This window comes from Venturia canescens, chromosome 4 (assembly GCF_019457755.1).
Source record: "Venturia canescens isolate UGA chromosome 4, ASM1945775v1, whole genome shotgun sequence".
Classification (NCBI taxonomy): Eukaryota; Metazoa; Arthropoda; class Insecta; order Hymenoptera; family Ichneumonidae; genus Venturia; species Venturia canescens.
Window position 1 is genome coordinate 3,439,156 of NC_057424.1, and position 13,826 is coordinate 3,452,981.

General features: G+C 35.9%; 1 protein-coding gene across 1 annotated transcript in view; it reads left to right on the plus strand.

Annotated features, from left to right (window-relative positions):
* The first annotated feature begins 69 nt into the window (after positions 1-69).
* kcc (solute carrier family 12 member kcc) overlaps positions 70-13,826 on the plus strand; it is a 277,322-nt gene continuing 263,565 nt past the window's right edge. The window contains exons 1-2 of the mRNA XM_043416523.1: positions 70-693; positions 6,570-7,178. Of these exons, the coding sequence (XP_043272458.1) occupies positions 7,079-7,178 (100 nt within the window). The 5' untranslated portion in view covers positions 70-693; positions 6,570-7,078. The remainder of the gene's footprint in view (positions 694-6,569; positions 7,179-13,826) is intronic.

Sequence of the window (13,826 nt, forward strand, 5' to 3'; positions counted from 1 at the left end):
TGTTTGCATATGCGCGTTGCGCGCGTCCAGCGATACGCAAGAGCACAAGCAAGAGTAGGTAGATTGGCGGCCATTTTGTTCAAAAGTCACGTGATCAGTCGCAGCTTCGGGTAATATCCGCGGCACGAGGGTGACACCAGAGGCGGTGTTGTTTGTGTCTCTCTCTGTCCCTCTTGCGCACGACGCCGGCGGCGTCATTATTTGCATACGCGTCACGTTTTCCACAGTTGTCAACCGGCGTGGATTACCGAGTTTTCTTTGTATCAGTGACAAGTAGCCAAATGAAACGGGTGACGATTGGAGTTTTTTTTACTGATTGTTAACAGTAACTATTTTAGTGAGTTATGAAATTGAATGAATCGATAGTGTTTTTTCGGTTTTCTCTGCAGCGCGATCTCGGGTTTCTATCACACGATTTCCGATAATAACAGTGCGTATATATATAGATTCATGTATTTTGGTATATATTATTTGTTTTTGTTTGACGGAAACAGCTCAAACAAATTTTATTACTCGACAAAGTGGGTAAAGTACGCTATTCGCGAATCAATTAGTTGGACTCAATATAATGAAATACAGAATACGGAATTGCATGTCAAATGAATTCTGAAAAATCGCAATGGATGGTATATTATTCATGTAGCGAGGAGAGTGCGACGAACGGGGGTACATATTATGTATAACGAGGAAACTGTAAACATTAACGAATTTCAGAAAACTTTCATCACATATCTATCAAAGCATTATATACGTTTTTGAAAGTCTCGATGAATACATTACCGATCGAGTATTTAATGAGTTTCGGTACAGGCGATATACAATATGTTGCCATGCTAAACCATGCTAAAAACATAAAAAATTTCAAAAAGTTCAGAATTTTATAAAATTTGGTGAACATATTCTTTAGTGTCAAATTTGACAATACAAATTTTTAAAGATTTTTCTTCTACATTTATCGAGTAATTGATCACTAAAGTTCACATAAGCATACCGTTTCCATATATACATGTATATGTATACATTCCGAGCATAAGAAATCTGCTTTAATGCGTAATTACTCGATAACTAGGTAGAAAAAAATTTTGAAAAAATTTCTGTTTTCGCATTTGATGTTGAAGAACATTATCACCAAATTTGATGAATTTCTTAACATTTAGACTTCTGTACCGAAACTCCTTAATTCAAGTATATCGATTACTTACATTTTCACGCACACCTGTGTATACTTATATGTGTTTTTATCGGGTAATGAGGATTGAACGGGCATTTAGTTAAGGTAATGCGTGTCAAAAATAATAAATAAAATAAAATTGTGCCCTTTCCAATTTTTCTCCGACCTTAATTCTTTTTCTATTGTCTATTACTTAGATTTGGGGAAATTTCGGAACTGGTGAAAACCGTATATTATTACTGTATAGTGGGTCCGTCATATTATTGCTCCATTTTTTGTCCAGATCGTTTGCAAAAACGAGAGCTTGAACAAACGGCGATGTGAGAAAAATCGATAAGCCCTTATATAAATACTTTGGAAAATATTTGAATAAGTAATCTTGGCCCAATGATTGAACGCCTTACTTTTAGTGTTTAAATCAATGACGAAATAGTTTTCGTTCGATATATAGTTTCAGATATTGTTGAAAAATGTGTCTCCCGAGTGAATTTACTTTGACCTCTCAAAGTTTCGCATATTCTTTCTCTCTTTCCAGAGGATCCTTTTAGCAGTGAAGTAGTTGCGAAGAGTCTCATTTGCGTAAGATTTCCGAAACAACAATTCGTTTAAATATTCTTCCGTTTCTTTTATATCGTTTGCGCAGAGCTCGACTTCTGCTGCCCTCTGCGGTGCCCATGTTTGTTTCTGAAGTTCTCGTGCATTATATACCCGTGCTATACTTTTGCTGCAGTGTTTCATCTTTGAGTACAAGATTGGGGAATAGTCAGCGCGTCAACATAGAGCTATAGATAAAACCGGATAATTATGTCATTTTGTTGTTTTTCTTACGCAAAAGTTGAAGTTCGCATTGTGGAAATGCAACTGAATTCCTCGTTTTTTTGCGCCTAGTTCTAAAACTTTGTTTGAAAATTTAAGCAAGTTGTATTATCAAATTCACAAATAATAAAAAACAAAATCTTGTCTTTTGAAACCACGCAATCTGTAATATCATATGTTGTCTTTTTTTAAGTTACCTAGACAATGCGGATAGAGTGAAAATTCAAATGAGAAATCAAAGCACGGATTACTCGTACTGGCAAAGAACAAGAAAATTCGTGACATCGAAAAAAAGTTCTGCCACTGCACAACTGTACATGCAAAGAATAAAGTTTTCGTCAAGTTAGTTTACAATTTTTTTTTCTAACAGTCCCAATTTTTTCTTACTAACACAATTACCGATTGATGAAAAGATCGGACATTCCATTTTGTTATTATAAATAGGCCTGGCTTTGTTTTCTTTCGTCGAATTAAAATGGATGAGAAACTCGCCATTGAGAATAGTCACCTTGTTGTCGTCAAGATTGTTACAATTGATATGTAGTTTATAGTTACGAGTTTTCATTTAATCCAAAAATTGTATTTTCGAAATAGCATATTTTTTGAAAAATATGATATTTTGGAAGAGCATAATTCGGAAGTGGAGATTTTTTAAAATCGTTTTCTGCCTCTTGTTTGAAGTCTTTTCGTGGAACGGGTATGGTACCCCGTCCACTTCGGTTTCTAAAATTCAAATGTTCGGACTATTTTCGTCGAACGGGACAAGGAAAACGATATATGAACCGCCCACCGGAGAGTCTCGTATTTCGAAATCGCGTGAGTTCCAGCTGACCGTGGTGCTCTTTATTCTGAACTGATTGCAAAACAAGCGAGGAAGAGAGCATAATATTTGTGTTAGGTTTTGACAATGCATTTGAAAAATCGGCGCACACTAAAATAGACGCGAATTCAAACACCCAACGAACATAGAAAAGTTGTTTGACGGACGACAAACAAAAACTGTCTAACTCGTCCGATTCCACATCCTGAATTTCGTCAAATTTGCTTTACCCTGATCTCATTTGACCTTGAGAGTATTCTGCCTATACTTGTCCTGATGTCGAGATTTATTCCTGAAGTAGAAAATAAGATTATTTGTTTGTAGGATTTTGGACATTACAATCTGTCGATAATACAATTGTTATTATTTTATAATTATTTATGTAATATTGTATGATTTCATTATTGTTGTTGTTATTGTTATTATGTTAAATAGAAATCGATGGCTGTTTGAAAAAAAAATCTTTCTCACGATACCCTTTTTTTTCCCTAAAAACACGTGTTTATAGATTGTTTAGCGAATTTCGAAAGATTTTTGTTTTTTACAGCGTTAAAAACGATCGGTTGATCTGTGACATTGAAATATGATAAATATAGTCAAATGGAAGCATATAATTTGGTGACAAAAAAAAAATGTGTCGAGTAAAGATTTTGATGCAGTGGGGAGGTCTCTTCGGGAAGAGACCTTGAATATTTATCTCCTTTCTGTGAAGTATTTTGAGGTTGAGACATTGACCTACGGAAATGAGTGCCTGAAATAAGATTCGCCTATTTACCATGAAACGGCTTGTGCACTGATAAACAAAGAGCAGGAAATTATTCAGCCGTGCAGTTTATTCACTCTTCGTATCTCTAGTTCCGATGAATCAAGTCGAAACTCATACGCGTTCGAAAACAATGGAATGGAATCTGTATATGTACGTTAAAGATACAACCACAAACGAGTCTTGTTTAGTACGATAACTCTTTTGTTTTCGCATCTTCGTGAAAAAACGTTTTTTGTCACAATATGCAACTGTACTTTGTCGAATGACTCATGTTAATAAAATGAAAATGTTTCGTTGAACTTTTGTAACTCCATTAAAGTAGTTCGGTCCTTCGATAAAGTACGGTGAAGGTCTACTTTTTTTTGCGGTAAATGATAGTTTAAGGTCCCCTGATAACGCTTTTATTCGTCCAGTAGCTTCGATTTTTTTTTCATAAATTGACCATTCCTTTTTCTCGGTGCCGTAACACCGATATAAACTTTCTTTCGCACAATAAAAATGTTCTCTAAATTATGTGTATTTCAAGAGTCACCGGTATCGACTCGATCACTAACTAGTCAAGTTGGAGTATAAATTTTATCTTTTATGATATTTTTAAAGCATTTTATTAAATTTTTATGATAAAAATATTCTCAATGTAAGTATTTATTAATTTGATTAATAATTTAGACTTCAAATTAATCAACATGAAGTGGTTGCAAACTTAACTAGTCATAGAACGGCCGAACTACTTTAACTTGTGTCCGAATGTCAGTTAATCACAGGCTCAGAACTGTGATAGTTTTTAAAATATGGAAATGGAATTTCCGTACATGAAAATCCGTCCGATGAAGATGGATTATTTCGTAACCTGAAAAATAGAAGAGAAACACAGAGAACACACTCTTTGTTTTTCCAATGGTAAAGGCGGTTTCGCACATTCTTTAAAACAGTACGTGTTACGCGCGTAGAAGCGCAATTGAAATTCAGTATAACTGAAAAATTTTGGCAACAAAAAATGAGAAATTTTTTCGTGGGATTCGATTAAAATTAACACAAAAACTGAGTAAAGTTTTTAAAGTTCGATTGAGAAAGTTGAATGTTTTTTGCTTTCAAGTATTACGAAAAATTTGTGAGATATTTTCATAATCTCGATAGTTTTTATGATCATCGCGCCATCGCGCACGAGAATAAGCTAAAACTAAACTTAAAAGTCCAACGAGACGACGGTAAAAATACACTTTTTTTTCAACACTTTCATCGTCGGTCACGCGTTAAAGTGTCGTCAAAGTAACGCGGAAGGTGTGTCGTGTGTTTCAAACTTTTCAATCTTTCTCTGCATTACGAAACAACTATCAAAGTTTGTATTTTGCCATTACGCTCATCTTACGTTGCCCCCTCGAATACTCCGTCGCTGCGTTATTATCGGTCGAAAGTTTTTTGAAATCCGGAGGAGATGTGTAACGATTCAATAAAACTAATTCGTCATTATTTTTTGTCCAACAATTTTGATCTTTTCACGATAAATATATGAAAAAGGTTATAATAAATTTCGTAATCCTCACTGCGTTCTGTCATTGACATCCTTCAATGATTATTGTCATTTATATAAATTCATATTCTAGAAAAAAAAACATTTTCGAGTACGGTTTGACGAACAGCTTGAAATCCATGATTGTAAGAAGTATCTAGAGTCGCGGCAGCGACTCTGAGACAAGTACATTTATGTTATGACGAGTCGCTGCCAGAGAGTTTTTACAGGAGCGATAGCGTTTCCAATTGTTTTCGAAAATTTTCAAAATTTGTTTCTTTAATAATTAAATAATTACAGTACTTCAGAGAATACTATAAGTTGACGTATTTTTTATTTTTTTTTATCTTTCGTTTGCGACCTCTTCGAATTCTGTAGCTCAACACATTAAAGAGATATTAATTATTTATTTTTTAATAGCATCAAAAAATGGGTCGGATTTTCCCACACATTTTTGATGTTTAGAGATAACTACAATGGTTTATCCGTGAGAACGGTTTGAAAAACGTTATGACGTCATAAATCGACATATTCGCGTATGTAAGAGTGCGGCAGGGCTCGCGCTGACTTTTCTTTTACACTCTCGTTTTTCCTTTTAATACTTGGCGTCGAGCCGCTACCGCGTCTCTTGATGATTGAACTGCCGGGCGATTGAGAAAACGGTTCGGGGGAACGAGCCGATGGCTCGTAGATAGTCGACTGGTTTTCCTTTTAAATAATTGACACAAGTTTTCTGATCTCGTAAATGTGACGGGAGAGCTATTATAGTCCGAAATAAAAAGAGGAGCAGAGAAGCGTTAAAGCAGTGATGGGATTGGTTGAATTAACTACTCCGAGATGTCGCAGGGCTTACTGGCGTGCGTGTGGCGGCGTATTGAAAAGACAAGGGGTTCTCGTTATTTTTCTCGCTTCATTCTACAACTCCAGCTCTCCGTTTCGCCTCAGCTGTACTTCTCTCTGAGTTACGCTTTTTAGTTATACAAGACGCCACTGGCAGAGCGTCAAAAGTGCGCGGCACAGCGTTCTGTACGGATGGGCTCTCCATTGGTTTTTCTTTTTTCTCCCTTGGCGTTATTATATGTTCTCTCGTTTGTCCAAGTTACGTTAACGCGCGCTCGGTAAATTGATACAAAAACAGCGCGAGGCAACGTAAATTGCTGTAATGCCGGGAATAATACACAGCGCTTGTTCCCCCGTTGTAACATAAAAACATCAGTAGAAACTGTTGGTTAATCGTGACATCGGTTACGCTTACGATAGTTGCACAGCGATGACCAATTAACTCGTAGATATTTTTAATATAAATAAAATAAAAAAAAACAACTGTTTCTCGGTCACAGATATAACATTTTCTGCAAATATTTTAATGTTGCTAGAGAGAATGGTAAAGAATTTTTTTTGTAATGGGTATTCATCGTTATTTTCATACGAAAACAATACGGCGAGTCGAATAATAATAATAATAATAACCGCGATAAATATACAGGCATAGAGATCCACCGGTTCGCGTGCTCGTTGCCCGGCTTGTTGTTCTCTTGCATTCGTCGTGAAGCCTCGCGAGCGCGACTAGCGCCGTTGGAGAGAGTGATAAAATAAAGTGTCCCGGATAAATGGTGAATTAATAATAACGTTAAATTTTTTGAATTACGTTTCAAGTGAATAAAAAAGCACAAACGTTTGAATTCGATTGGTAAACGACGAATGGAGAACGCGTTCGCCAATCGTCGAAGAAAAAAGTGCGGGAGTAAATACTGCAATTAGAAGTATAAAACGAAACTTATTTGATTGTCAAAGCATCATTTTCTCGTAGAGTGTTATGTGACAATTGACTGGTGTTACACGAGATTACTGAATACTACGTTACGATCGTCGGAAAATCTTGGCATACTTCACTTCAGAGTTTTAGAAGAATAAAGGGGTTTTCGGGGAAACAGCAGTTGAGTGAGGATTTCCGAGCATTTTCAACGAATTCTTCGAGTCGCGGAAGAAACGACGATGCAAGAACGTTTCAAAGTTACACCAGCCAACACCGCTACTAGCTACGGCTGGCGAAATGACATTCAACAGATACAAATTTCGCCGGATCACGATGAGGGTAAGTACCAGCAGAGAAAAACCAATAAAAATCTAACGTAAAACGAGATCTGTTCTCGCCTCAGATTTTCGTCGGATGTTCAGAATATTTCAATTCTCTTGGACAAGGTCGACGCAGGTAATCCTTTCGGAGCTTTTGTAGTTTTTATCGGCTTACCTTTGCTCGCATAGCAACGTGTTACGATTCTATCACACTCATCGTGTGTGTTCGATCGAATATGTTGTGATATTATGTATGTATGAGGTATTTCAGCCCAAGTGTGCAAACCCATGACCCTGACCCTCTCGGATATCTTTGATTTTTTTTCACATCGTCGTATTCGATGTAAAAAAACACCCTGTTAATTTTTTTAGACTTTTATAAACGTTCCTCATTAAAAAAAAAATAACCCGTCATGTTTTAAAATCTAAAAAATTCTGCAAACATCGTGATAACATACAAAAAATGTTAAGCCATCACCCGTTGTGGACAGATCATTTTTTCGGTGTTTTACAAGCTATTAACGTTCTAGAATTATTTTGGCACTCAAATTAATTTCGTTAATGGTTTTACGAATAATATAGTAGGAATTATTAACCTTCAAATGAGAATAATGCCTCCGTGATGCTTGAATAATCCTCCACAACATGATACAGCGTCTGGGGTTCTTAACCTTTAGAGGACCAGGATTTGAGAATTGAAATCGCCCTTGAAAAGTACTTAAATTAGTGTCTGGTATCACGTATCAACTATATACAAAGTTCATATCACACAGCGAGCCGATATATTGGCTTTCCGGCCCTCTAGAGGTTAATATGTTTTTTTTTTCAAAATTAGTATAAATAATTCTACTAGTATTACAATTTACCATAAGATTATAATTATTTAGTCAGATCAATTGATGAGGAATAGGTTTTATCGCAGTTTCCGTGCGCGAGAAGGGGGGCAAGTATATTTTAAAGTTGAAAAATACAGCATGAATGCTGTAAAAATACTAGTTTATGCTTTTTATCAATGGCTTTAAGTCTTTTAATTCAAGAAACAAAACATTGTCAAATAAATGCAGAAGTTGCCATCAATCACATCAGATTACGAACAAAAGAAATTACATAAGAAGAAAAGTTGGACGCAAAAAATTATAACCACAAAAAATACAAAAACACAACGTTAAAAAAACAAGTTGCGACCAGAAAACTTAGGAATCGAAAATTTCAAAAAACAATATAAACTAAAAAATTGCATAAACAAAAGGCCGTCGTAGTACTTGACGAATTTTATTTTCTAGCTCACATTATCTGATTTATTTGTATCTTATTCTCACGAATTCGAAAGTCGAATTCGTGAAAGTCGAAATACAAAGGCCAAATTTTTTTTTGTTCCAATTTTTTGCTTCACGTGCACGCAATCTGCGATAAACCTATTTTTCATCAGTTAATCTGACTAACTAATTATAATACTATCGTTAATCGCAATACGAATGCAATTTTTTATGCCTATTTTGAAAAAATATATTAAGAACCCCAGACGGTATATTATCTTGTGAAGCATATTATTCAGGCACCACGAAGGCATTATTCTTATTTTGAGGTTTATAATTCGTATCGAATTATTAAAAAATCATCAACGAAATTAACTTGAGTACTAAAATAATTCAATACCTGCTCAAAGTGAACTGTTTGGAATTTTTGTGGAATTTTGAGAACGTTAATAATTTGTAAAACACAGAAAAAACAATCTGCCCACTATTGGTGATAGCTTAAAAAATTTTATACATTATCGCGGTGTTTTCAAAATTTTTTTCGATTTTCAAAACACGTCTTTAAAAAAAAAAATTAAATAAGAGATGTGTGTGGAAAAATCTAAAAAAATTATGAGGGTTCATTTTAGACTCAATGCGATCATATGAAAAAAAATCAAAGAAAGATTTTAATTCACTGAAATTACATATCTCGAGATTGGCTAAATGGATTTATATATGCAGCAAGGATCAATGGAAAGGAAAAAATAAAAAAAATCGTCACCAATTTAAAAATTTTTTAAATTAAATGGTTTGTTCGTAAGTGCCGTTTGAAAACTCTGTGACGTCATAAAACCGACATATTCGCGTATATAAAATTATTGCAGCAGGGCTCGCGTTCGCTTTTCTTTTACACGTTAGTTTTTTTTCTTTTAATACTTGACGTCAAGTCGCCACCGAGTTTCTTGATATTGGCAGCGGTTCGTGTCTCGAAGGTGCGAGCTTTATCAAAATATTTTTCATTTTTCAAATCACCGATTAAATTTTTTTATGTGGCTCAACTATATATTCACGATTCACGATCTAACGACATTTAGTTGAATAAATAAATTCCAGAAGTTTTATTTTAAAATTCCGATCTTTCAGCGTTTGTAGTCAAACCAACTTCCGCTCAACTTTTCATTCTATTCACTTGTCAACTTGTTCATAGTTTATCGAAGACAAAATTAGCATTTTTTGTTATTGATTTGCGTCGTGCTAACGGGAAAAAAAGAAAAAATCAAAATAAAATCGTTGTCGTCGTCGTGAGGGATTGCTGCCCCTCTTTTCGTTTTTATTTTATTGCCATTGTACTCGACAGGTATATACGATTTTATTTATTCATTTTGAATCGGAGCAAAAGCGAGCAGGGGTGTGCAAATAAATTTGGGGTAAAATGAACGATCCTCCGAATAGATGGAATGTTTATTTCGGAATTTGACAGATTTTCACGATTACGATTGCTAGGAGTGGTTTTTTTTTTCACACGTTCGCGTTAAGATTTTTCCTCCCTGAACAGATTTTCGTATTCGCCTTGAAACATAACGGCTCGGTACACACAAAAAACTTTCCAGACCTCCTTTGGTAGTCCTTTTGGCCCCACAACTTTTTTTCTACCCGTGGCACCCTTGATGCGGTGCCACGTGCTTATTGAATATAGCAAACAAACGGCCTATGTAGACAGCAAACCGATCGATAGGTGATGTTCCATGGTCGGTACATATCCCAGTGCGGAGAAAGATCCCGTAAGGTTTTAGAAGTGTCTAAAATACATACGAGCACCAAAGAGTTTCAAAAGAATTACGTTGAGAGTTCGCGACGTGTTTCACATTCGAGCTCGATTTTATTTCGGATTTTTGTCATCTGGGGCAAACGCAGATGCTGCGAATACGACATACAGCAATACAAATATCTTATATATCTTTTTCCTTTTGCAGGTTCACGAAATCGTGAATATTTCGTCAATTTTTTTCTTCCTCTCCATCACCGATGGAAAGAACGTGAGAGATAACACAAGTTTATCTTTTCGCCTTGACCAGGTCAAAAAGTAGCATACGATTTTACGATTCTTTTTATGAATTTTTACCGATAAAGTGTTACGCCCCAGTTGGAGATATTGAATTAATAGGAAACGCAACACGGTATTATTGACTCTTCTTTCGGGTCAAGACACTCAAGTCCTTTACCCAGGAACGAGAGCCACGTCTTTTGAGTATATAATAGGATTACAATAGTATTTACAATATGATGAGATTGATTTACGTTGCTTTAGGGTTTGATTTAAGACAATGAAAATTGAATTCTATTTCTTATAAATGTAATGGTCTATCGGCTAATCTCGAAAAATGAGATTTGCTTTTTCTCTTTGTTCGAGAATAATGAAGACTTTGTCTGCATATATATATTGTCACGCACCATGAATCATGTCTAAACGGTATACTTTTAGTGCGAAATGTTCGAGATTTTTCTCTCTATTTATTCGAGAATATTGAGGACTTTATATATACTATATTATGCATTATATAAAGGTCTAAGAAATACACCCCTTTCCATCGTGAGTTTTTCGTTTACTTACGTCATCCTCTTTTCATAGATAAATTTTATAAATTCATTTTCAATACTTCATTCATTTCAATAAACCCTTGTTCTGGGTTTACGATTTCTATTGCGTTTTCAATGTAGAGCGAAATGATGGATTAAATAAAACTCAATTGAAGAGCGATTGCGCGCGGAATCATTTGCGTTGGGAGAAAACATTATTGCTTTCTATAGCATATTTTTCAACACTGAAATAATATCTCCAAATATTGTTTTTGGAATATTTGATCGAATTAATTCACATTTATTTCCGATTCATTCCTCCGAATTTTCGATTAGTATGATCCTTGTGTTGCATTGACAAGTCAATGGGGGGTGGTGGTTCTTGTGAGACTCTTTAAGACCAGTTGATTATTTTCGATAATCTAATTCCGTGAGAAATGGACAATTTGCTTGTAAACATAATTATAAGGGCGAAACGATGCGATTTTCAAACGTCGTTAACCGTCGACGTTCCTCGATACAGTTGTCAAGACACCGGCTTTTCATTAGCTCGCGAGACGACGGCAATTCAAAATTAACAGCTACGTCACAGTTATGTAATTATACTGCCCGTCCATCTCTACGTCTAATGTCATTTGCTCTCTTTGCTTCTTAGCGTCCGATGGAAAATCGTTAGTAACGATTTTTCTTACGTCCAAGCACTCGAGGCTCTGAACGAACGTGTAGTGGGTCGTTGAGCACACGTGACCCTTGGCTTTTATACTTTCAGAGGTTGATTAGCTTCGCGATCGATTTTCCATTTGTATAACCAAATAATATACATTTCCGACTTTTACTTATTACGCTAGAATTCCGATATCGACGAAATTAATTTTATTTATTTAATTATTTTTAGAATTTAATTATTTTTCCAGAGATTCGAACATATTTGCTGATTCGAACTCATAAACCTTTTCCGACTCATTCAAATTCGAAGAGGGCATTGAATATTTTTTGTTATTGAGCAATTAATCAATTCATCAAACCTTTTCATCTTTCCTATTGATATTTTCAGTTTGAAGTCGAAATTTAATGGATCTAACTCGTGATTTTTCGGTTCAATTCGTTCTTTCGAGAAGATTTAATTTCAATAGAAAAGATCGTTTATGTTATAATGGTCAATTCGATTCAAATAAAATTTCAATAGGAATGCATAACTTTTATGTAAATCCGCAAAGATTCGTTAAGTCAAAACGTAAAAATGAATCATGGCAAACGGTCGGAGATGAGAATATTATAATCGGTGTTATTGCAATTTTGTGGATAATACGATAAAACGGTTGGAAGCAATTTTCGATGTTATTGGGGAGTGGATCATTGATAGGAACGTTGATTAGCGCGCAAGCAGTACGAATCTAATATTATCCGTGTTAGAGAACTCGTCGAGAATACCAAGTAGTCCTGCGAGCAGTGTGTTGCAACTGTATCGAATGTTTTGAACGAGAAAAAAAGAGGTGCGCCGAAGGGTCGATAAACGCGGCGCGTCTCTCCTTGCCTTCGTTCTTAGAAAAATATTGCGTGCAGACTAAACACGAAGTTTCAGTTTTCATAGCCTGAAGTCAAAGGATTGGATGAACAAAATATTAAGTAAGTGAATGAGTGAGAGAGACGAGCGGGGAGGGGGGAAGAGGGAGAGAGAGCGAGAGAATAACTCGAGGAATAATTTCTACGAGGGTTGATACTAGTAATAAGGCTTTACGCAATCTTTTCCTCTCGATTCATTTTATTCACCCCATTGTGCAGCTATACAATGGAATAGATCGCTCTGCGTGCACTCCAGTTGTCAACCTGCTTTGAGGAAGAGAACAATGAAAAATGATAAACTCCTCGAGGGAGGGTTGTAATGTACGCTCGTCATGTGGCGCCCTCAATCACACGACGTCAAGATGTTCTTCTATTCGATCAATTTTTTACCACTTGCAGGAAACATATCGACGATCACATGTTTCAATAGTGAATTCAATTATTTCACCAATCTCCAAAAGCGTACATCGCTCTACTGAAATCAATGGTTGGATCGTTCCACGATCCTGATAATTTCAAATTTTTTACATTATTAAAAATTCGTTTAATTTACACAACCTTCGAAATTCTCACGTTCATATTCATCTAAATAGAAAAATTCTTTTCGTAACTAATTTTCCTCGAATCTGTTAAAATTCTGATGGGCAAGCAGGGTCCAGGGGGTATTTTCGGACTCTCATCCTATTGCGAAGCGCTCGGCCTCGGCAGGCAGCTCAGTTCGCCGTTCAACACGAAATCTTTCCGATAAATAAGCGTCGCAGACGTTATACTGTTTTGTAGAATGTTTACGGAATGGAGAAACGAGGGAGGTCGCTCAGTTCCGAGCAGGAGGCGATGAAATCGTGAACGATGTGCGGTGCAAACGATTTTTGTCGTGCCACGGCGTCTCGCCTGTGAGCATATTATATGCATGTACACCGTCAGGGTAGGGAGAACATCGATGTGCAGATTCGTGGCGTTTTGCCAGAGCTTATGGTGGGGATCTATGTTTATCAACAAGGCGTCACGCACGCGGCGTCTGTACCAAATTAAATTTTTACATACATATTTATCTGCTTTCTTTATCATGTTCCACAAATAAATGCTTTGTACCTGAAGGATTAGTGGATTTTTTTTCATCGATGGGCATATGCTGCTTATTCCTGCGTTGAATCAAATTGTATTTGACCCGAGTTACATTCAATGCTGTTTCGTTTCAGTAAGAAACGGGATAAGAGCCAGATAAATGGGAAAATTCATTTTCTATCCGTATCTTATTAGTCTCAATATTTTGATGCTCAATTTTTTTG